The 24238-nt window shown below is 32.6% G+C and overlaps 1 protein-coding gene across 1 annotated transcript in view; it reads right to left on the bottom strand.

Annotated features, from left to right (window-relative positions):
• Positions 1–24238, bottom strand: part of LOC129219366 (solute carrier family 4 member 11-like) — a 718088-nt gene that overhangs the window by 107098 nt on the left and 586752 nt on the right. The window contains exons 6-7 of the mRNA XM_054853742.1: positions 21077–21161; positions 865–988 (exon numbers count right to left, since the gene is read on the bottom strand). Of these exons, the coding sequence (XP_054709717.1) occupies positions 865–988; positions 21077–21161 (209 nt within the window). The remainder of the gene's footprint in view (positions 1–864; positions 989–21076; positions 21162–24238) is intronic.

Below are 24238 nucleotides of genomic sequence, written 5' to 3'. Positions count from 1 at the left end.
CTCTGAGGAGGGGAGAAGACTATGTTGAACAAGTTTACTAGCCGAATATACTTCTTTTCTTTTTAAGTCATGAGTATTCTAGGATATTAGTTGCAAATTTGTGCTTTTTTTGACGTTGTTTTTCTTTCTTTACATAGGAACATAATTAGTTGATTAATACATTTATTTAGAATTGATGATTAAACATAAGCCAAGTTTCGAACAATAAATTCAGACGAACATTTCAAAGGTAATTGATCAGTTAAGCATTTTTTAATTTTAATGTTGGCTGAATTGGTGTGTCAAGATTCTTTAAATTTTTTTTACATTGCAAGAAAAATAAGTTTTAATCTAGTTGAATATCCACCCCCCCCCTCCATTTTTGTATTTCCTGAAAATAATTAGATTCAGCTAGCATGATCATTGCTAGTTTTAGTATGCTTATAGCTAAGCAAGTGAGTCCATGACTGCTAAATCCTGTGTATTACAATTCGCGTAAAAGAAAAATATATAAATTATAGTTGAAAATTAATGACATTTTCTCAGCTGTTATATAAGTGCAATTTCTAAGTCCACTGTCAGAATTAGTTTTTTTTTCATGAACTAGAACTGCAACATCACAATTTAACAACAATCAAAATAAAATTAAAAAAAAAAAAACACCGCAAACGCGCCCTTAACTGGTCATTTACCCTTGCATACTTCTGTTGATTTTTATGTTGCTCTATATTATATACGCACTTGCAAAAAAAAAAAAAAAAAAAAAAACGACCGCAGTTGCATGCGAATCTTAGGACAAATAACCTTAGGGTAACTTTGACTTGTGTCAAAGGTTTTTGTTCGTGCTTTTGACGCCAAACTAAATTGATAATTTAGTATATTTACCTCTTTGCTTGGCGTTAGAACCAGAATAAAAAAGCGCACTTCATGCAATGTTCTACCCATATTTGCTGGATGCTTCAGTCGAGCAATTGCTACGTGTCGTTTTTGCAACGAAGCCAAGTTGCACCTAGAAATAGAAAGAAAAAGAATCAAGAAAACAAAATATTTTACATTACTTAACAGGAAAATGTTGTGTGTTTATTCATTTTCTCACAAAAAATTCACCATTTACTGCCACTATGAGGCATTTACTGATCCTGTGGTGGTTCATTGCCGTGTGACAACTGATGATTTTACAACAGGTTGTACTCAGGATATCCTGGCTGTTCATTATCTCCGGCCGCTTAAGTTTTAGAGGGGTTAGACATTGTGGAATGACTTCCCCTGGATGTCCTGTATGGTACCAACCAGTATTGACGTGGTAGACATTGTTAGTTCGAAGGAGATAGGGCTAAAGACACACACATGCACACTGGTTTTAACTGTATAAAGATACAGTACAGAAGTACTCTATTTATGTATGTTTCCATGTTCTGTAAAGGATACACATTAAGTTCAGTGTATGTTACAGTACAATACCTAACTTTTTATATATCAAAGCACTATTGTCTTCAAGCACACTCGAGTGAATTCTTTACGGAAAACGCTTTTTTAATTTTATTTATCATTTTTTAAAATTATTTCCAAATGAGTATTCATGAAAATAAAACCAAACTTCTAAGTTAAAATTATCTAGAATGTTTAATAGATGTTTTATCAGTCACGTTGTTTCATCGATCACATTTACTTTTTTTGAAATAAATTTTTACATATCTCTTTTCAGCTTGCTCCTTGCTGTTCATTTAAAGAAAAAATCTAAAGCCGTATGATATAGAATGGTATTTAGTATTGAATGCTGTTTCTTAACAGATGCTTTTAATTCTATAAAAAATGTTCATGTGTTTTGTAGAGTATTAAAAATAAACTTTGCGTTAAAAACTAATGAAAAGAATAATTTGATTAGGTTTAGTTGTTTACTCTTTCATCTTAATTTACGTTTCAATTAAAATACCTTTTTTTTCTTCTGCTTGAAAAATTCAATTAAATTGTAATTAAAGGAAAATTCAAGTTAGTACCGGACATAAAAGTGTAAAATTAACATTTAGAAAAATAACTAAGTTATATATTGTGGAGTCTAACTTCAAAATAGGTTTTTGTTTCAAACGAAACAAAATACATTGATAGGAGATCCCATTATTCATTTGTTATCTTTCGTTGCGTTTTGATGCATAATATTCTCACATGCGACTAAAGTTTTAGCGGTAAAAATTAAAAGGCTTCTGATGTTACAAAATATATACAGATAATAATTAAGAAACTACTATTGGAAACTATGATTTATTTAAGTACCATCTGAATTATTGGATAAATGCATAATAAAAAGATAATTCAATCAAACAGGTTAAAAATTTATGCTTTTTGCGAATTATTTCTTGAATTACGCCCAAACAACTAAAGTAATCATACGATCTCAGTTCAACTATATTTAAAATACAGAAGGCATTTTTTTTGGGGGGGGGGGGGTGTTCTACTTAAAATGGAAAAATATAAATTATTTGCTATCCTGTTTAGTGAGAAAGGATTTCAAAATTTATTGACAAATTATTTTTCGGGTAGAATATGTCACTGACAACTTCGAACGAATTTGAAACAACAAATGTCAAACAGGTTTTTCGCTTTAGCCTTATAAAAATGTGCTGTTATTTTGATACTTCCGTCTTCAACATTTGAGACTATCAAGTTTGTGTGTGTAACATACGTAAATGATGAGGTTTTAACCTTACCAATGATAGTAACATGTTGGTCAATAAATTGGAACATTGGGGACAGAACAACAAGGGATAGAATTTTTCTATACAGTAAATGCGATTAAGTAAGAACTTTTAAATATTCCGTATGCCCTGCGACATGCAGATATTATAAAACAAAAAATTACTGAAGAGAATCGATTGCAAATAGACGACTAGTTTTGGTTTTTCTAAAACATCGTTTTTAGCAAGAATCTATGCGTCTGATATTTACATTGGTAGCAAAAGATTTCCTTGCATTTGCTAAGTGATTTTCAGCTTTTGTCATTACAATCGAGATTCAAATAAGACATGGACCATTAATCTCAACATAATATCTTTTCTGAGAATGCACAACACATAAAGTCACTTTAGTTTCAAAACCAGCTGAAACCGTACAGAAAACAATAAATATTTTATCGCTGATTACGAAAGCTTGGTAAATAGCGAACGATGTAGAATCACGAGAATTTCTGAAGAAGGTAAGTGATGTCTTCTATTTTGTATAAAATGAAATTGTTAAATCATTGTTCAGTGTTTTTTATCTTAACAGAGAGTTATTAGTAAACCACGCTGTTATAGAATTGTTGTATTTTTTATCAGTGGCAGATTTACTATGCTGCAAATATCGTATTTACGAGGGACCTGCACGAAATAGGAGAGCCGAACGACTCCAAAAACGATCCAAAACGACTCCTGAAAAATATTTTATGAGGCTCTGCTCATCCCCATGGTCTCCCAAAATTGCATTGCGACGGGTTCCGTAACATGTAAACCCACCACTGTATTTTATGATGACATTGAAAACAATATGTATGATCTAAAACTGAAGGTTTGAACCAAGACCCAAGAACAATAAATAAACTATAAGCTTAATCTAATATCAGATGTTTTGCATCTGCTAATCATTCATCATCACAGTTAATGCCGAATTTGAATGTGAAAAAAAATCCAAAAATGCTGAATTTGAGGCCGGTGCAACTTGTATTGAGATAAAAAAAAATCTTCATGGAAACAATAAATTAGATTTTTTTAACCATGTGCTTAGAAACACAAGTCACCCAAAGGGAAAAATCTAGTTGAATAACTTTAGATCATTTTTAAACCAGCTCGTAGCCTCAAAATAGTTTCATGAATGCATTACGGTAAACCAGGTGAGGTAAGAAGTTCAAATATATAATACCTCTTCTGACAAAAGCGAAACAATCTGCGTTTTCGAGAGAAAGGAAGCAAAAGGAACGACGTTTTACAACACCTACAGCAATCAACCTTGCATATCTGAAGTTCGAATTTTAAAATACCTACTGGATATGCGATTAAAAATGATGTCTTGACTATTTGTTTTTTCAGTGGGTGAAAATTATTTTGGCTTGGATTCTTTTCAGCAAAAGAATAATACAGGCAGGATAGACCGATCTGTAATGAACACCTAATATGTTTTGAAAAAGTAAGGTTTCCAAAATTTTTTCTTAGATACATTGGCAGTTGTAACCAGTGCTGTGGAATCGGAGGGAAAATGATCAACTCCAATTCTGATTCTTTTGCTGCAAAATCAGTCCGACTTATCCGCAAGCACTAGCAGAGTTGCGAACTTGGAGGGAAAATGTTCGACTCCGACTCTTGGAGTTTTAAACCTTCGACTCCCTATTCCGATTCCTTTACCCCAAAACCAGTTCGACTCCGACTCTTCAACTCAGATTCCAAAGCCCTGGTAGTAACTTCCTTCTACACATTTCCAGATGGAAAACAACTAAAAAATGTGTTTGTTCACTGGTTGAGATGTTCATTCACTGGGTCGGAGCACTGTTTTCCATTTCAATTCACAAAAATTCCTAAAGCAGAACCATAAAAGTCACTGGAATTTTTCAACTAGTATAAAAGAAACCTAAAGTGTTTTTACTGTTATTTGCCAAATGCTACAATTTTTAATGGCGCTATGACTTTTTGAAAATGAAATTACGGTGAGTGTTCATACACTGGTCGTTTTTCCCTAATCCATAAAAAAAATAATCATAATGAATGATGCACACAAGCGAAAAAAAAATCATTAATACAAAGGATAATAAAAAACATTCTATTTCGTAAATATTTAAAACAGCTAAAGGGCCAGTCATTGTTGATTCGCAGTTACATTGAGCTAGTGAGGACAGCGTCTTACCCCGAATAGTTCATACGTTTCTGGTATATTGAGCACGTAATTAATGAACACTCAAGGTCGTGCCTTGGAGGCATTTTTAGACTCTTGTAGGCCTTTAATGCAGTACAAACACATTTTAAAGCAAAAAACTTTCTGGTAGAGAGGAATATTTTGATCAACATTCGCAGCGCTTTAGAAAACTCTCTCTACAGAATGTGTGTGAAGTCTTCAACAGAAGGAGAGAAAAACATTCACATAAAATATTAAATAATGTCTTGACATTGAACACAAAAACGGAAAAATAAAGAAACACACACAAGAAAAGGGGGGGGGGGGGGATGATAATGTAAAGTGCAGTACTAATCCTAACTTTATTTTTCAAGGAACATACGATTGAAACGACGAGGAACATTTTTCATAGGTTTCAGAGAAAAGAAAAAGGTGGAAAATGAAAACCCTACAAACAATAAGAGTAAGCCTTTTATCAGTCTATAAATATTTCACAAAAACGCTTCAAAAAGATTCAAAGCAAAAACTGGAAATGGATTTAGAGTCTTTATATGTGTTCGATTGACGCGTGTAATTTTTTTCCAGCTTTGTGGAGAAACATCGTTCTGAAAGAAACATAGGAAATAACTGCCAACTCGGAGTGTTTACAGACTTGTCTTACTATGGAATGATATTTACTTTCAGTAATGCTAAAAAGATGAGTTAAAGGATTCATAGAACTGAAATTTATAAAACGTGTGAAAAAGTATCATATTTGAAAGTTAAATGTATAAACTTGGGAATTCGGAGACGAAATTTGCGTAGTGATAACTAAAATGTTTTAAATAACTTAAGTTAGGCTAGAGATACTTTAGTGTTTTATTTAAATCATGGATTCAAGACAAAAATGAGTTTTGATTCATTATTTTGAGAGGTTCAATAAAACTACTGATCTTAGTAGCATAAAATTTGCTCGGTGCATTTACATGTGATAGGAATTTTACAGTAGCAATTTCGCTTTTTCGTATCGCTTCGGAGAAAATCAGAATACCTCCTGGTGGACTACTCCTTGATGATATCACTATGTGCTCCAAAAATAGTACACGGTAATTAAAAAAAAAGACATATTCAAATTGTTATATTTCCTGCGCTGTACGTTATTCTTCAATTCTGTAAGATATATTTGAAAGGGGATTCTGTTAAATTTTTAACACTACCACAAGGGTGCTCCAGAACCATACTGTGCTGCAGCGTCAGTTGTTACTGAATTACTAACTTCATCAGTCGTAAAAGACATGGCTGCTAAGGAACACAACATATTTTTGGCATTCGTTAATTCAGTGGAAGTGAGTCGGCGATTTTTAATTTGTCATTTCGAGAAAGATACTGCTCACGTACCACCTCTTTCCAAAGATTTGAATGATCTACGAAACCGTATCACAGTGGCGGTGAACCAAAGTGACGCATGGAGTGCGGAATGAACTACAGTCTGTTAAGGGAACAAGGGACTTTTGAATTTTACTTTTCAATTTTATAATTTTACACCATGTATTTGAAGTAATAGAACAAAAATAATATTTTCATATCAATATTAGACATTTTAAATGTTAATTTAAAAATTTTAGGGTTAAAAAAGGTGTTTTGTGAGGCATATGGAACGCAACATGGGCAGAATTGAAAACACTCCAGGCGCAATTCATGTAAACGAAAACCAACAATATTTTTTTTCCAGATGTAGTTTATCCGTATGAACATAAATGGGCATTGAATTCAATCTATGTGCATATATAAACTAGAAAAAAAAAAAAACAAATTATGAATAGAATTTTACGTTTTTTTAATACGTATGCTACTTTGCTAACAGCGGATAAATAGTAAATTTTTGTATTTGGGTAAAGTAATGCCCAGTTTTATGAAGTATAAGACTGTTAATGTGCTCAAAAAATTTTGAAGCGATACAGTGAAAAATAATGCGGTGGGAGCATTTCGAGCCAAAAATGATTAAAAACGTGTAAACAAAAATCAGCTGATACTTTTATCCCTTTAAATACCACGCCCCCTTTTTTAAAAATGTAAATAAAATGCGTAAAAATCATAATATCGCAAAAATGAAAATGGATTATCAAAGCTGGTACTAAGCTCTATTTTTTTTGGCGCAAAAACAATTTTTGTGAAATTTGGTTGATTTTCCGAATGTATAAGGTCCCTTGTCCCCTTAATTGAACTACAGTCTAGATTGGGCTACCTAAAGCCCTAGATCATAGCTTAAGCGACGCGTTCGCCATCTTGCGGCTAAGCGTCGATTTCTTCATATGCCTTCTTTGATGAAGTAACGTGCTTCAGGGGAGGTGGTCCAAAGCAGGTAGGTCGCCTAAAGCGGTAGGCCTTCGTATACCCCCTCCCCCATGGTGTGTAAGCAGCGATGCATACGTATGTCGTGTTACATGAATACCGCCGAGGAGTTTTAATCAGTTCCAACGAGGCAGCAGTGAAGCGGAATGGCACAACCAGGCTCAAAATTAAAAAAAAAGATACATTTCTAATTTAAGAAAAGATACATTTCTAATTTAAGTTTTGTAACTTGTGATTAGCAGAAGACCAGCTTATTTTTTAAAATTTTCAATAGCATTACGTTACACCATCCAGCTACAAACTACGATACTCATTTCGTTTGTTTCATTTTTAAATTTAAGGTTATAAGTATTGCAATAAAAAACGTCTTCGGGCAAAGCGGGTATAGAATTTAATCATATATTTATTTATAATTTCTTGACTCGTGTGCTAACTTAGATTATCTATTACAGTAGGATAAGTATAACGTTAAAAAGTTATTTTTTAGGATGGCGATCAATTAGTCTATTAATTTAATCAGATCTTTCTTCATGTTTTATAAACACATAGGCTGACTTTAAATTGGATAAATACAACTGTTCAATATATTTTTTTTTTATAATGGCAGGTAGCTAGTCAACTTTTCGAATAATTTATAACTTCATATTTGATTGGCAAATGTACCTAATCACAATTAGTTAAGCTTACCCGCTTTGGGCTCCCTGGTAGGGCAAAGCGGGTTTTTCAAATGCTTGTAAAGCTTGATAATAAATAAATATTGGGTTTGAAATAATACAAAAATAATTTTTTATTTTTAAGTTCAAGAACCCTCCTAGGAAATAAAACCGAAATCGTTGCGGTAAAAATCCAAAAAGCTACAATTTTCGAGCGTTCTTCGAAAACCTACTCGCTTTGGGCCACCCTCCCCAACTTCTTGATTGTAGTTTCTTATTTTAACCCCATGTTTACCCACAGTCAAGAAGCATCACGATTGAGAAGTGAAACACACTACTTCATCGTAGCAAAGATAGGACGAAAGTGGCGTTTTGTCCCAAAATGGCGGAGGTTTCGCTACTTAAGCTACGATCAGATGTTTTAGATTGGTCTAACGGCGTCCGGGGAAGCCATATCGCCGCCTCAGAGCAATCGCAATACAACTAATCCCAGAAGCAACAGTAACATACATGTATGTCCTACTGGTGTTCTGAGGAGACGATATTGAACATTGGTAAACTACAGCTCTTGTATAATAATTTTAGGATGATTATTTTTTTAATGAAATCATAACTACTTATAAAAAAATAGTGGAATTCACATTTAGAATTTACAGTTTTAAAATGATGATAGTGCTTTTAAATAATCTGCAGTTCTTGAATGTTACGGATACTATTAGTTTTTTCTTCTTATTGGTGAGTTTGACACTGCATTTCTTTAAAATACTAGTCTGCGTGCCCGGCGTTGCACGGGCTACTTAAAAAAAGAAAGAGCTGTTCAACTGATGTTTTTGTATTATTCTGACATCAGTTTCTAAAGCGCTAAGGAGTAAATAATTACGCGTAATTATTTACAAGGTTTGCAAAACACCAGTAGAGCATATTCTTGGCAAAAACCTCTTTAACGTTAATCATATTTATCAATGATACAAGTTATGAGTATTTTCAATTAGCACAAAAGATGAAAATATATGCATTCTCAACTATAATATGTGCTCACTTTAAACTGAATTAAATCTGATAGAATATATCTGAAATATTTATGTACAATTACAATCAGCTTTTTACATAAAATGACACGCACTTTTTTGTTGATTACGCGAAACTAAAGCACCAAGACTTATTAAATACCAATAAGCATTAATTTAATATCAAGCCATCAGATTCCAATTAAGCTTTAGTTAAAATCCTTAAAAACAATCTTTTTTGTTCAACTCTGTTTCACTTAAAGAAATCCAAACAATCTTAATTTAACGTGTTCTTTTAACGATACAAACTGTATTGCAAAAATCGAAACAGGAAGGAAAAAGAGATTTATTACAATTCGAAAACTCACCCATGTGACGGAAAAAAGTCCAACAAAATAAACATGATTAGTCGCACATCCTAAATGTACCCAAATATGAGGCCGGTGAATGATAAACTTACACTTCAATCAATAAACATTACTAAAGAAACATTTTTCATATGCTGAAAAGAGTTAAGAACGTTGAATGTGAAAAAATAAGAAAGGACAGACGATAAATGTCCGAATAGAGCAACCAATTTTAAACTAATTTAAAATGAAATTCTAGATGGAAACGTTGTTTTAAGATTTGGACAGCAGCCAAAAAATCTCTTTTGACACAATTATTAGAATTTTATTTGCTCACCCATATGCAAAATGGCAACATGAAAGAAATAAAAATTCCTGAATAGCGTTATGTTAATTAACGTTTTAATTAATATCTCCGCTAATTAAAGTCGTACAATTATGAGATTGGTCCTATTGTTTTCTTTGGAAAATTTCGAATTGACCGGTATCTCGTTTGACTCCCGATTCGCAGTGGTTCTCGAGAAGATCGATCTTCAGACAGACAGACAGACAGACAGACAGACAGACGGACGCGAACAGATTTTAATATTATAGTGGACAAGAACCAGAGTCAAGACCTGTCTGAGACATGATAGAAACAAATATTAATGTGGCTAAATTCTCTCTCTTTTTTTTTAAATTTCAAACATTACAATATAATGAGCAAGATGTTTGATACCAGTTATTGCAAAAATACTTTCTATATCAATTGCATGGAAAGATTTCAGAAAGCAATCATTGAGTTAGAAGAATTCCTAATTAAGGCCAAATGGAAAAGAAATACTGAAGTTTAAAAAGCTTGCTTCCTGAAAGAACTTGTAAGCTTTCAGGTGGAATTTTTGCTTACATGCGTATCGGAGAAAGACTTTCGTCTTTAATAAAGTCATTTACATTTTATAATGCTTTATTGTTAGATAATTGGACTCTAAGTAATTGAGGTTTTTCGATTGTTTTTCGATAGGTAATGAGCTCTTGTAAATGCCGGAAGGAAAATTGAATCTTTTGTGAAAAAAGTAGAATTTTTAGTGTATTTATTTAATTCAGTTTTCATTAAAATGCAGTCGCTCAAAAATAAGTTTTGGACGCGTATCCCTCCGGTGTTATTAACTCTCGTTTCAATTAAGAGGTTATTGCAAAAACTGTTTAATAAGTAGATTCAAGTTAGTGATAGTTTGCTGTGATATGTCGAACAGCACTATTTAATTACTTAGAAGTTGCAGCAAATGTTTCAGTGTGTTCTGGAGCTTTTAAATAAGCTTACGGAAAATAGCCAGACAGAACGGTTAGAAATCTATTCCACTCGAACGATTTGGCGTATTAACCGTATTTGAATGATTTTTTCCCATCATATTTATTATAGTAGATTATTGCTATAGTTATTTTTCATGGAAGTGATGTGCGAATTTTTCCTATAGTGGGTCGCATAAAAGAAAAACATGCAGTTTTGTGGTCTAATAAATATTGCAAACATTAAATAAGCACTCTAAGGTATTTTGGAAAAATGATACATTATGAATGAAGCAGTGATTGAAGCTTAAAATTTTCCCTTATAATTGTATACGAACCAAAATGTATAGAACCTGAGCTAATTGTTCATTTTAGTCTGTTTCTACAACGGCTCTTTCAAAGTTTCACGGAGCAAAACGCCTGACCTCACATAGCAAGGGAATATAGGACAAAGTGAAATAGTTAATATAAATTTCATTTTTTCAAAATAAACAAATTGGAAATTAAATTTAAAAAATTAATTTTGGCGGTAAAAGTATACATTCAAATTAAAGTAGAAAATTATTACTTTAACTAACTAATGAACTGTGCCATGAAGCAAAGTAATAGTTGGAATAGTTTTCTAATGAAAGATTTTCTATTTTTTCATTAAAAAATTACTTTGAAAAAAAAAAGAGTTGCTCAAAATAATAAATGTATGAATAACGAATCCATTAATTATTAAAATGAATACCTATTAAGAATTTCTTCATAACTGAATAAAAAATTAATACACAAATGAATGAGTTAATGTATGAACTAATAAATGAAATAAACTTGTACGGTGAATCTTAAAATAATTTGTATAATACGACCAACTAAGTTTGCACATGGTATTTAAGTTTAAATACATTTAACGGATTTTTTTTTCCGAAAAAAGTTTTTTAAAAAAGCCCTTTTACCAGAATTAAAAATTGTAGTACTGTTTTCTTTTCTCCTCCATTATATCTTCTAAAAGCGGTAATCATGAGCTAAAAACGTGGCAAAAATAAAAATTCGGATATAGAACTGTATTAACGAAAATCATCACAAATTGTGCACTTTTTTAACAAAATATTTAAGCAACAAATGTACTGTTGATTTTTCAAGTTTCCAAACAGGAGTCATAAATGACTTTTTTTTCTTCTTCTTCGCTCCGGAGCTGATTCTTTGCTTACAACGAGGTGCATTTGGGCACCGTACCTATATTTCTCCATGTTTGAGTTCATAAAGACGTTTTTGGCACAAAGGATACTCTCTGTGTCAAAATGTTATCACGAATCTTGGTAGGGGACGAAAATAGAAACATCATATTTGCCAATATGGCGACTTTCTGCTCTACTTGAAATGAACCTAAGCGTAGCAAAGAACTCAGATCATTCAGTTTTCTGCTGACCCTGAACGAATAGTCAAATACAACTTAATGGACATTTAAGTACATCAAAAAGAGCCTTAAAAAAGTATCACGTTAAATCTAGCTTTTTAGAAGCAGAAAACGTGCTCCCAAACAGCAACGCAGAGGACTAGAGTCATTAAACTTCCACAAATAAATAGTGTTCTTTAATGCAAACAGAAATAAAAAAAATATCACCAGCAGTGACACCTAGAGTCATACCAGGGGGACCAAATGTGGCTGCTTTGCCCTACTTTGCCCGCATGCACTTGACAAATTGTAAACATGTTTTAAATCGTAATAAGCAAAATATTGAATAAAAAAGTACTACACAGAACAGCAGCAGGTCTCACTTATTAGAAATGTTATGTTAAAAAATTATTAATAACAATAACTCTCCCCTTTTACACAAACAAAAATAATTATTGATGTATCACCCAGGACTACAATATCAATATCAAATTATAAATACCAATTGTATTATCGTATACCTTGATCTTGTAACTTTTTTTTTTTGACTCGAATCAACAACGTGTTTCATAACATAGTTAAATTATTGCCAGATAGCGGGCGCCTCAATCGAGTAAAATATTTTATCATTTCACTACGCTACACTATTTCACTTTAATCCAAGTACCCCTACTAACGTTTTGGCAGTGTGATATCACGTACGGAAAAATCGATTTCGACAAGAACTAGAAGAATTTCAGTAACTTTGGACTATCAAGAGGGGAAAAAAACATGTAAAACGAGCTGATGTGTGCATCACATGACTTTCTTTTACACCAATTTAATGTGATTTTCTCATTATTGTCAGTTTTACTATGATTCAATAGTTTCCTCTCTAAATATTACCAACAGTGGCCAAATTGAAACCAGATTAAAAAAAAAAAAAAAAAAAATAAATAAATAAAAAAAAATCGCCAAATTTGTCGCCAAAATGGCGACAAAACTTGGCGATCAAAAGACTGGCACAAATTATAACACCACGTGAGTATACATCGAAATTAACAATGATTCCCTCCCTAAAAGGGGCAAAAGACCCCTTTTGGAGCATACGAATGCAACCAGAAATGAAGGTGCACAACTAGACCCCACTAGGAGTTTACATACCAAATTTCAACTTTCTAGGACATTCCGTTCTTGAGTTATGCGACATACATACACACATACGCACATACGTACATACAGACGTCACGAGAAAACTCGTTGTAATTAACTCGGGGATAGTCAAAATGGATATTTCGGGTGTCTGTACGTTCCTAGGCACATATCCAAGTGCGGTCGGGTTGAAAAAAAAACAACATTCATTTGGGGGTGAGCAAAATGATAATTAAGGCCGATTTTTGGGTGAAATTTTTTTGGCGAATACAATACTTCCTTTTTTGTAAAAGGAAGTAAAAATCAGTAATACGAAAAAAACACAACGGAATGTAGTAAATATGCTCTCTCTGACTTGTAGAGTATCTAGCACTTGTAATAATGTGAGATTGTAATATTTATTGATACCCGTTTAATGCATTTTAATTAGATTTTCACAGATTCGTACCATCGAGAAGAGATAAAATGGAGGGAGTGAAGACTTCCATTCGGTGGTACAAAGACATCAATTCACGTGATAGATTTTAAAGTGAAGCATTGGAAGAAATCAGGTTTCTTTCGCTAGTTTCACGCAAAACGTGTCAATCATTCGTCGTTGTTAAACCTCGTGACTTGAGCTCTTTGTCGAAGCTTTTGCCAAGCCAATGATTGTACTCACTCCTTTCATTTATAATTCCTTCGCTAAGATTCGTACATTTATTGAGTTATATGAAGCATTTGCCAACCACTATTGAGTATAAAATCACGTAGAATAACTGTATGTTGTAAGAGCGACCAAAACTAGACGAAATCAATACGACTAAACATTTTGTGAGTGGTTTGGAGGGGAAGAGAAACAAGATTTGATAACATTTTACTTAAAAAATAGAACAGCAAAAATTTATTTTATATATGGAAAAAAAAATGTTACAGACCTATTCAAGGTGATAGACATAAAAAAAGAAGAAAAAAAAAATAACGTGCGTCTGCATCGACGGATTCTTTGAAAGGTTTTAATGCCAGGTTTCGTGTCAGTAGCTGGCTGACCCTTTTTATACCAGTCAACAGCTTTCAGTTGGAAGGCTAACGTACAAATAATGACAATTTAATAAAATGTATCTAATAAATTTGTGCAATAAGGCTTCAGCACTGATTTGCATGTCTTTATATTTTTCTGTTTAAAATGTTCCATTCATTTTTGCAAATTTTAAATTAGTTAATATTTACTTATTACAAACACGCTTCCTTCCTAACATGGAAAATATAGAATAGATAAGTAAGAATGCAGAAAATCCTCTCTTTAACGTAAGCAAAACTTTAATAAATATAAACTTAAGTTATAAAGTTATGATTTCTAATCTTGGAAACCGGAAATCCATACCCCGAGACAGTTCTTTTACAGATACTAATTCAGCCAAAACATTCTTTCTTCGTTCATATCACAATTCGGTTCAGTTGAGTGGAATGATTTGAAATGATGCTTTAAGGCTTGTATAAAAACGATCAACTTGCTATTGAAGAACTTAGTGTAGTTCACTTTAAAAATTTCTGTGGAAGTATATTATCAAGCGGTAAAGAAGATAGTAAAGAAGATAAAAAAGGATTGTATATATATATATATATATATATATATATATATATATATATATATATATATATATATATATATATATATATATATATATATATATATATATATACAGAGTAGGTTCTGATACAGAGTAAAATGCTATTTTTTAAATTTTGGCACGTTTCGGAAAAGTGCATCTGTTTTATCAGAATGAGAGTTGGAGCGAAAATAACGTATGATTAATATCGGGAGCTTAAAAACTGTTGGTAGGTAATGACGCAAAATTCTGGAGACAAGTTTCAACCAGGGAAGAATTATATTAAGGTACTCAAGCAAAGCAAAAAAGTGATTTGGGACTTGGATACTTGAAACATTAAAAAAAATTATTTTGAAGATGCATTTTATTATTATTTTGCTGTTTTGGCAGACCATTAAAGACAGAAATCCAGACTAGGGGTAGTGTATTGTAATAATTTTTAGAACTAATATTAAGAATCCACATGAATAAGCATTATCTAGCACGGCTGAGTACATGTTATGTTATTTGTTAGTAGGTGATAAATAAATGAGAAAAAAATGGAAAACGCTTTTCTAAGGTTGTTATGAGCCTGGGACAAGAAATTGAATCTTTCTAGAGAACTGCCAGCGTAATGTGATACAAGAAATGATCGCCAATATGATTGTGATCCTTTGTCGTAAAGCTTCCATCCACGTGGAAAAAAAATCGCATGGAGAGCGCGGTGAACGGAATAAGGCAATAGTGATCGACAGAACCTCGTCCATTCCAACTACTGAAAAGCTGGTTGCTCAAGAAATGTCAAACTTCTGTCAGATAATGGAGAGTGCACCATCTTGTTGAAAGTTAAAGAACTTTGGCGATGTGGGATGCACAAGAGGAGTCGGTAAAAAAGAGTGAACCATTTGCATTTATTACTATTTACATATTTACAATGTCAATTGCACGAGGCAACGCATGACGACAGCTTAGGCTTTAATCGAAACAACATCTGCTAGGAGAGCAGCGTCGCCAGATTCAAGATTATAAATTTTCTCCGTATTTAGTGAGAGGCTTGGTGCTAGTGCCGCCACACAATCCCCCTTTCCGAAAAAGAAAAAGAAATCTGATATATTTTTTTCGACATGAAGCCTTGGTACTTAGTCGGGATATGCACCTGTGCAGTGGTTGGAAGTAGCGCGCTACAAGTAGCGACGCTACTGTAGTAGCTACATTTGTAAGTAGTTTGTAGTGTAGCGCACTACTTTTTTAAAAAAGTAGTGTAGTGAGTAGTTAACTACAAAAAATAGTAGTTTGTAGCGATTTCTAGAAACTACTTTTAAATAAACTGAAAAAAAATCAAGGTTCAAACGAATTTGACTGGCGCAAATTTTACACAAGTGCATCAGCGGATGCAATGAGAAATTGAGAGGTGCCATGAAGTTTTTACACATTTTATTTCTGTTTTAGTGTGTGAATTGACTAGCGAAATTGCTTAATTTCAAAGACCTGTATCTTTTTTACAAATCAAATAAAAAAAAAAACAATATGTATAACATGTATAGTACTTGAATGGAATATTCAATTGGCCAGGAAATTTTATTTTTAATTCAATACTCTTTTCGTTTATAGGGGTCTAAAAATGTCATTTTTGTCATTTTTCCGAATTTTGAGGGGCTGTAATCTATAAAGGGTGCACAAACACACAGCAACAGTTACATACTCTATTTAGCATGGTTCCAGTGATTATTTTTTGCCGTATTTCATCTTGTGTTTCCGTCCCCTACGTGAGTTATTCCCCTTTGAAATGAGTAAAATTTTTACATTTGGTCTTGAACTAACCTGTTGCCATTATTTTAATTATTAACGTACAGCTACGTAACTCAGCATGTAAGACTATCAACTTATGCATTTTAAAATCAAAGCGTTAAAATAACTGTCATAAATGTAATTCAAATAGATTTTGGCCAAAATGCAAAGGTCTAAAAGTCCCATTTTTGACTACGAAAATCACTTTTGATGACCTCCAAAAAATCAAAGTTGAGAGAAAAAATAAAAGAGGTTTTAAACATCTTTCATATGCAACTTTTAGGGATATGAATTTCAAAAAATTTAAAAATGGTCGAGCGCAACCATCCGTCGAACCTGTATGGATTGACCCATAAAACAGAAAGAAAATGCTATTTTTCTGAATTTTATTTTACGTTTGGAAATCAAAAACCAATTTCGAGTTTCTTCAAGCAAATAGTAGAAACACAGCTCTATATTCTTGAAAAATTTAAAAGTTGTCTGAATTTTTCCCTCATTTGAATTTTTGTGTGTACGTGAAGGGGAAAATCATCATTTTACAAAATGTCACTAAGTTTAAAACTGATTTTGAAGACAAATGAGTCAAAATACAACTTCAAAAGTAAGGTATTTCTTTTATGATACTTAGCACAGTATTGGGTATTAATTTCATCAAAGCTAATGCATTCCTTAAAGATTGAGATTAAAAAATAAAATGCTTAATTATGAGAAAATTGAAATATTTTCAGTTTTTGAGACTCGGTTAAAAGTTAACTATAATAACTTTGAAAATTTTACTGATATCAGATTGATTACCCTACTCCATAGATTGCAAAAACATATAACTTTTATGTTTTCATTAAATAGTTAACAAGATACAAGCCATCAAAAGTGCAACATTTAGCATTTATGAGAATGCTGTTCAATTTGACCAATTTTTAATCGCATGTAACTATTTAAATAAAAAATTTTAAGCAAAAATATTTTAGATATTTTTATACAGGCATAAAAGGAACCTGTATACCAAATTTCATAAAAATCTGTTTCCATGCGGCCACCACTTTTTTGCGAATTTTGCTGATTTCGCATGGAATGACCCATATATATATATACATATATATATATATATATATATATATATATATATATATATATATATATATATATATAATTTGAACAACGGCAGCAAGTGCCGATTATGTCTGAAAGTGTGAACGAGCACTTGTGTAATGCTAGGCCAAATTAAAATAAAATGTTTTTTTAGAAACTCAAAATTTCTGTTGATAAAACGTTGCTCCTATACCCCACATATGCACCACAAAAACATTTATTCAAATTAAAAACCATTTAGATATCCCACACGTGCCTAACATTTATAATTTTCTTTAAAAAAATTAAGTTTTTGATACACATTTTCAGCAATGTAAGATTTTACGAAATTATGAAGCTGAAAAATATAAACAGTAAAGTAGAAAAGTAGGTAATTAGCCTTAAATAGAAATTTTTGTTTTCCTGTAATTTTTAAGTCTCCCACATAGTACTCAAAGATCTGTTTTTTTCCAGGTTGAGTTTAATTTTTCATTTAAAATATATTATTTTTTTATTATTCGTTTGTAATTGTTGATCTGTAAATGTGTTCGCCAGGAATTTTTGAACTTCTTGATATTCTATTTAAATTTATAAGTAATTTTTTAAAAGATGACTGAAAAAAAAATGAATTTTTTTAATAAAATTATAAATTTTAGGTCAAGTGTGGCATATCTAAATGTTTTTTGAATAAATGTTCTTGTAGTACATGTGGGGTGTTGGGTACAGGGGCAACGTTTTATCAACAGAATTTTCGAGTTCCTAAAAAAAGTCCCCCCCCCCCCCGATTTGGCCTAGCATACAAGTACTGTTTTACACTTTCAGGTGCAAGTCGGCACGGGTTGCCGTTGTGCAAATTATATGAAACTTTTCTCACGATTGTTTTGACACAAGAGGAAAAATACAAGAGTGTATGATGCTTGAAAAATTGACTTTCATTTTTTGAGGGACAACCTACTGTGTATGCTTTTTATTTACTTATTTTTTTGGAAAGTAGCGAAGTAGCGACTACATTTCAAAAGTAGTTTGTAGTTGCTACATTTTTAAAAAAGTAGTTGTAGTTGTAGTTAACTACATTTGTAATAAAGTAGTTGTAGTTGTAGTTCGCTACAAAAAAAATGTAGTTTTTCCAACCACTGCACCTGTGGACCAGTACGGGTAACTTAAGGATATTTTTCGGGCAAAGAAAGTTGCAGTTCCCGAGGGGTGGGGAATGATGTGTCCACACCAGAAAAGACATGTTTTGAGCCAAATTTACTATTAGGAACATTTAAACAGTCTGACAAGAAATGCGCAGGTTTAAGTCTGTCTATGGATACAGTCATCTTTTTGCCACCTTTTTCAATGACAAAAGTTTTGTTAGTCCTTGAGAGCACTTTGAATGGACCTATATATGGTTGCGACAGAGAAGGTTGGTGAGCATCCACTCTCAGAAATACATGCGTGCACACATTTAAGTCACTATAGACAAAAGTAGACTGTGTTGCATGATTTGATGTTGGAATTGGTCTCGATTTCTGGATGTGACCTTTAAGTTCTGTAATGAAATTATTTTCAGCAGACTGCGGATCTTGCTCCACAAAAAACTGGCTATGTAGGCAAAGGTTCTCACCATAAACCATTTACGCTGGAGAGCACTGGATATACTCTTTAAACACTGGACAAAGTCCGAGAAAAACCGCAGACAATACTAACACCTAGTGGATCGACGTGTGACCCTTAATGGCAGCTTTCAAGGTCCGATGCCATCTTTCGATTGTACCGTTTGCTTGAGAATAAGCTGTGGTGCGTGGAATACGAAATTCAAAACTCCTGGCCAAAGAATGAAAAACCTCGCCTTTAAACTGTGAACCCCTGTCAGTCGAGATGCACTGAGGAACTCCGAATCGAGATGTCCAACCGTATAATATAGGGATTTAGCAACTGTTTCAGCACGAATATCAGCTACTGGCATAGCTTCCGGCCATCCGGAGAACCCGTCAATGGCCGTTAGACAGTAGGTGAATCCCTGTGACGACGGAAATGGACCGATGATGCCAACGTTGATGTGGACAAATCGATGATTTTGACTTCGTGATCGTTAAGTGCAAATTAGGGTGGGTCGAGAAAAACACTTTAATTTTCTATTCAATTTTTAATGGCACGGAAACTTGCGAATTGGTGTCCTAATAACGGGAAAAATAATTAAAACATTTGTAAATTATTTTTGAAATCGCGCAAGTGCCCTCAAGTTGAGTAAAAATAGAAAAAATCGACAATTTTTAAAGACTTATATTTTTTTCCAAACATTATTTACTTCATTTCTAATAGTGTAAAAAATACACTTTGCAGTTACTAAAATGTATTGAAAAACTTGGGGGCACATTGTAGATCATTTAAGTTCGCGCAGAAAGCCTTAAAATACCATTTTTAAAGTAAATGTTATATTATTTCAAAAATTCTTAAGCTGACATAAAGCTATGTATAATTATATACTATTAAACATCCGTTTTAATGTTTTACACACATTTTTCTTGTGCTGAAATGAATCAGGACTCACCACCAGCAGGCCCGTCATTTCAAATTTTTTCAGGGGGGGGGGGAGTTTAAAGGGTAAAAATGCAATCGAAGTTTCAACGGAAAACAGCAAAAAACATGCTCACCCAAATGTAAATTTATTTATTTGTCAAAGCCGTGGGGGGGGGGGGGCAATGAGTCACCCGTGGCCCCCTAAATGACGGGCCTAATCACGTTGCGGTGGCAGCAAGTCGAGTCCCACTCACCACTCAGCCCAATCGACCAACCAATTTTGCTGTGATTCATTATGCACTGCCACCTGATTAGGACCGACATTTAGGGGGTCAAGGGGAGGCAAGTTGACCTTCACCCTGGCTTTGAGAAATAAATGGATCTATATTTGAGTAGGAGTGGTTTTTGCTGCTTTCCGTTGAAATTTCTATTGAATTTGCACCCTTTGACCCCCTCCCCCCCGGAAAAATTAGAAATGACGGTCATGCACGTGGTGAGTCCTGAGTCATTTAAGCACAAGAGAAATGTATGTAAAACATTGAAATGGATGATTAATAGTATATTTTTTGTAACTTCATGTCAACTAAAGAGTTTTTGAGACTTTTACTTTAAAAATGGATTTTAAGGCTTTCTGCACGAACTCAAAAGATCGACAATGAAACCCCAAGTTTTTTCTATACAATTCGGTAACTACAAAATGTATGTTTTATACTATTAGAAATGAAGTAAATTTTTGTTGAAAAAATTATACATCTTTAAAAATAACCGATTTTTTCTATTTTTTTCTCAATTTGAGGGCTTTTACGCGATATCAAAAATAATTTATAATTTTTTAAATTATTTTTCCCATTATAATGATGCCAATGAGCAAGTTTTCCGCGCTATTAAATATTGATTGGGAAAAAAATGTGTTTTTCGACACACCCTAGTGCACATGGCAAAATTTTTTCGAGTTTTGACAAGCAACACTGGATCTCGTAAAATTTGCTACGTCTTGCCTCATATAGGGCCAGACGAAACTACATATAAGTCTTCAAATAGCTGCAATGATTCTGGAGATTACTTCGAACATATAAACACACAAAAATCCGTCCCCTCTCTTTACAATATTAGTATAGATATGTATGTATGACTAGTATAGTACTGTTGCACACTTTTTGGTATTTAATGCATTAAATGTTTTTAAAAAGCTAGTACTTACATAGCACAAAGCCATGATTGGTCGTAGTCGAAGCCACCTCCTTCACTCACATATGTTCCTTGTATGGTACGGGATAGTAAATGCACTAGAAGAATAAAACAAAATCAAAATATTAAAAATTAATTATCTTATTGCATAGAATGAGTGGTGCTTTTTTATATAAGATTCACATATCATAACTTTCTTACCAGATGAAGTCATGTTTTTTAAACGTAAGGTAATCAGTACTGGTATGCATTTATAGTGTAAAGTATCAACAGTAGAATAAAAACGCTATATTTCGTCCCCCCACAGTTTTTGGTCTCTGAGTATTATATGTTACGATGAGTTAATCCCCCCCCCAAAAAAAACATATACACATAACACTATATATATATATATATAAACACTACCAACTAATTTTATAGGGAAAGGGGGACAAATGTGAGCACGGGGCACATGCGACATGGTATGTTTTAATTATTGCAAACCATTATATAAACATTCAAGTAAATTTATAACCATGTTACAATTTTTTAATTAAATTAAGAATTCCTTATTTTTGACAATGAGTTCTAAGGTTAATGACGTTGTAGTCCAGTCATTATAGTAAGTTCACCTCGGAATTCGAGATACCCATCTGTAAGTCTGTAAATACTTGTATAATTGACACCCTAAAAGTTGTCTCGAAATCTACATATGGTAGGGTGTACGCAACCATTAAATTTCAATGTTAAAGGTCACAAAAATCCTTTTTTTTTTTGCACTTTTTTTTGTAAATATCTCATTTCCAATGGGTTTTTTGCTATTTGTATTTATTATCAATATTGTAGAATACAAAATTTTCTACAAATTTTGTTTAAAATTTTTTTTTATACGGTGAACCGTTTTCGAGATAGAGGGCGGAGAGCGCGCGGTCACAGGCTCACTTCAGGTCAACCGGTGCCTCCGGTCGAAAACGCGCCATATATAGTTGATGAACTATCGATAAATCAATTATAAATATTTGTGAATTTTTATTAACTATTATATTATATCATTTTTTCCCTAACCTATCCACTTTTTATTCAGTATTAATTTACTTAACAACACTTACCTGTCCATGTAATTGCAGAATTGTTAATGAAAATATAGGAATTATATTTGAATTTTAACCTAATTAATATTAATAACTTCTTATATGATGAAAAAAAATAAGAATTAATCTTTTTATTAAAAAATATCATTCAATACATTTATTTTTATTAAAAGTAAAAAAATGGAATAAAGAGCACAAAAACTACAATTTATAATTTTAATCATCTTCTTCCTCTTCATCGTCGTCTTCCGGCTGCTGGTAAATTTCAAACTAGTCTTCATTATCGTCTTCAACGACATTTGTCTCAAGTTCTTCCATGATTTCGGGGTCAAAGGTTCCATCTTCGTTAATGCCGATCTGATATGATGGAGCATTGAGACAAGCTTGCCCATTACATTGGCCACAAGCTAAAGAGCATTACAAGCCCGCTTTCCTGCATTCGCATCGCGAACCACAACCACTCTTTCAGTTGCAGAAAATTGTATTTAGCAAATCTTCTGGAGCAGGTGGTAAAATTGTCATGATAGGCTCCAGAAAATATTTCGCATTGCCCAACCCCATATCTGGGGTTCCAAATCATGTCCTAACCAAGTTTGAACTTGATAATATACACGTTTGAAATGTTGATGAGCAGCTGCACTTGTTGATGAAATATTTGAAAGCTGCACAGGTTTATTAAGTTTTGTAGACTTGACGTAATGCATATAACGCAGATGATCGAGACTTTTCACATATTTCGGAGCATTATAGACTGCCAATAAAGTTTGAGTTCCTCTCTCTAATAATCTCTGAGCCGAACAATTTTCTTCCTCAAATGCAGCTAGTTCATCCAAATTTGTCAGTTTTACAAAAACTTTTAAAAATTATTTTTTCCCCTTTTTAAAAAGCGCAGAAATTGTGTCACAGTCCTTAATGCGTGCAGAAATAAAATATGTGTTTTGGAATGAGGATAATTATAAAAAATTTTAGTCGAGTATATCTCCGTTTTTACATTTCCTTTCCCAACTTTTTTAAAGAAAATTTCTTGTTCGTAAGACAGTGACCCAATTAAAATGACAAGTAAATCAATACCTTTTCCTATTATAACTGCAGTTTTTTCTGACTTTGATTCTTTAAATGCAGTTTCAATAATAAGAACATCCGCATCATCTCTGGCTTGTTTAGTAGTAATATTTGCAGCTTGTAATTTTTCAATTAACATATTAATGAGCATATCTTTGATATTTCGATTTGATAAGAATTTTTTTTGAGTAACTGGTACAACCATTGTTTCATCGAAAAAGACAAATATTTATAATAATTGATTTATCGATAGTTCATCAACTATATATGGCGCGTTTTCTACCGGAGGCACCGGTTGACCTGAAGTGATCCTGTGACCGCGCGCTCTCCGCCCTCTATCTTGAAAACGGTTCACCGTATAAAAAATTTTTTAAACAAAATTTGTAGAGAATTTTGTATTCTACAATATTGATAATAAATACAAATAGCAAAAAACCCATAGAAAATTAGATATTTACAAAAAAAGCGCAAAAAAAAACGATTTTTGTGACCTTTGACATTGAAATTTAAAAGTTGCGCACACCCTACCATATATAGGTTTTGAGACAACTTTTAGGGTGCCAATATACAAGTATTTACAGACTTACAGCTGGGTATCTCGAATTCCGAGATTCTTACCTAATTTAAGCTTAAATGACTGGACTATTGCACCTTTGAACATAACCTGCAGGGGTGCATGTGAACAGTTCCCATATCCTCTCCGTAGTATCAATATTAGTATAAGAGTATAATGATTAATAATTATTTTGCTATAATCCGTTTGTAAATTGATTGGTTATTATTATTACAATATTATTTATTACTCATTTTATTACTTTATTTTTTAAAATCCTTTGTTACTAAATAGTTGTAATGAAATACAATATATACAAGAAAAAAAAAGACAAAATATTTTCCGTTAAATAAAAACTAAAATTTAAAATAATTTTAAAATAACTTAATTTAAACTTCATACTCTGTATGATGCTTAACACACTATATGACAAGAATAAACTTTTCATAATAAAATATTATTTCTACTCTTCAGTCTTGTAAGTTTTTTC

This window comes from Uloborus diversus, chromosome 3, assembly GCF_026930045.1.
Source record: "Uloborus diversus isolate 005 chromosome 3, Udiv.v.3.1, whole genome shotgun sequence".
NCBI lineage: Eukaryota > Metazoa > Arthropoda > Arachnida > Araneae > Uloboridae > Uloborus > Uloborus diversus.
This window is presented reverse-complemented; position numbering and strand designations above follow the sequence as displayed.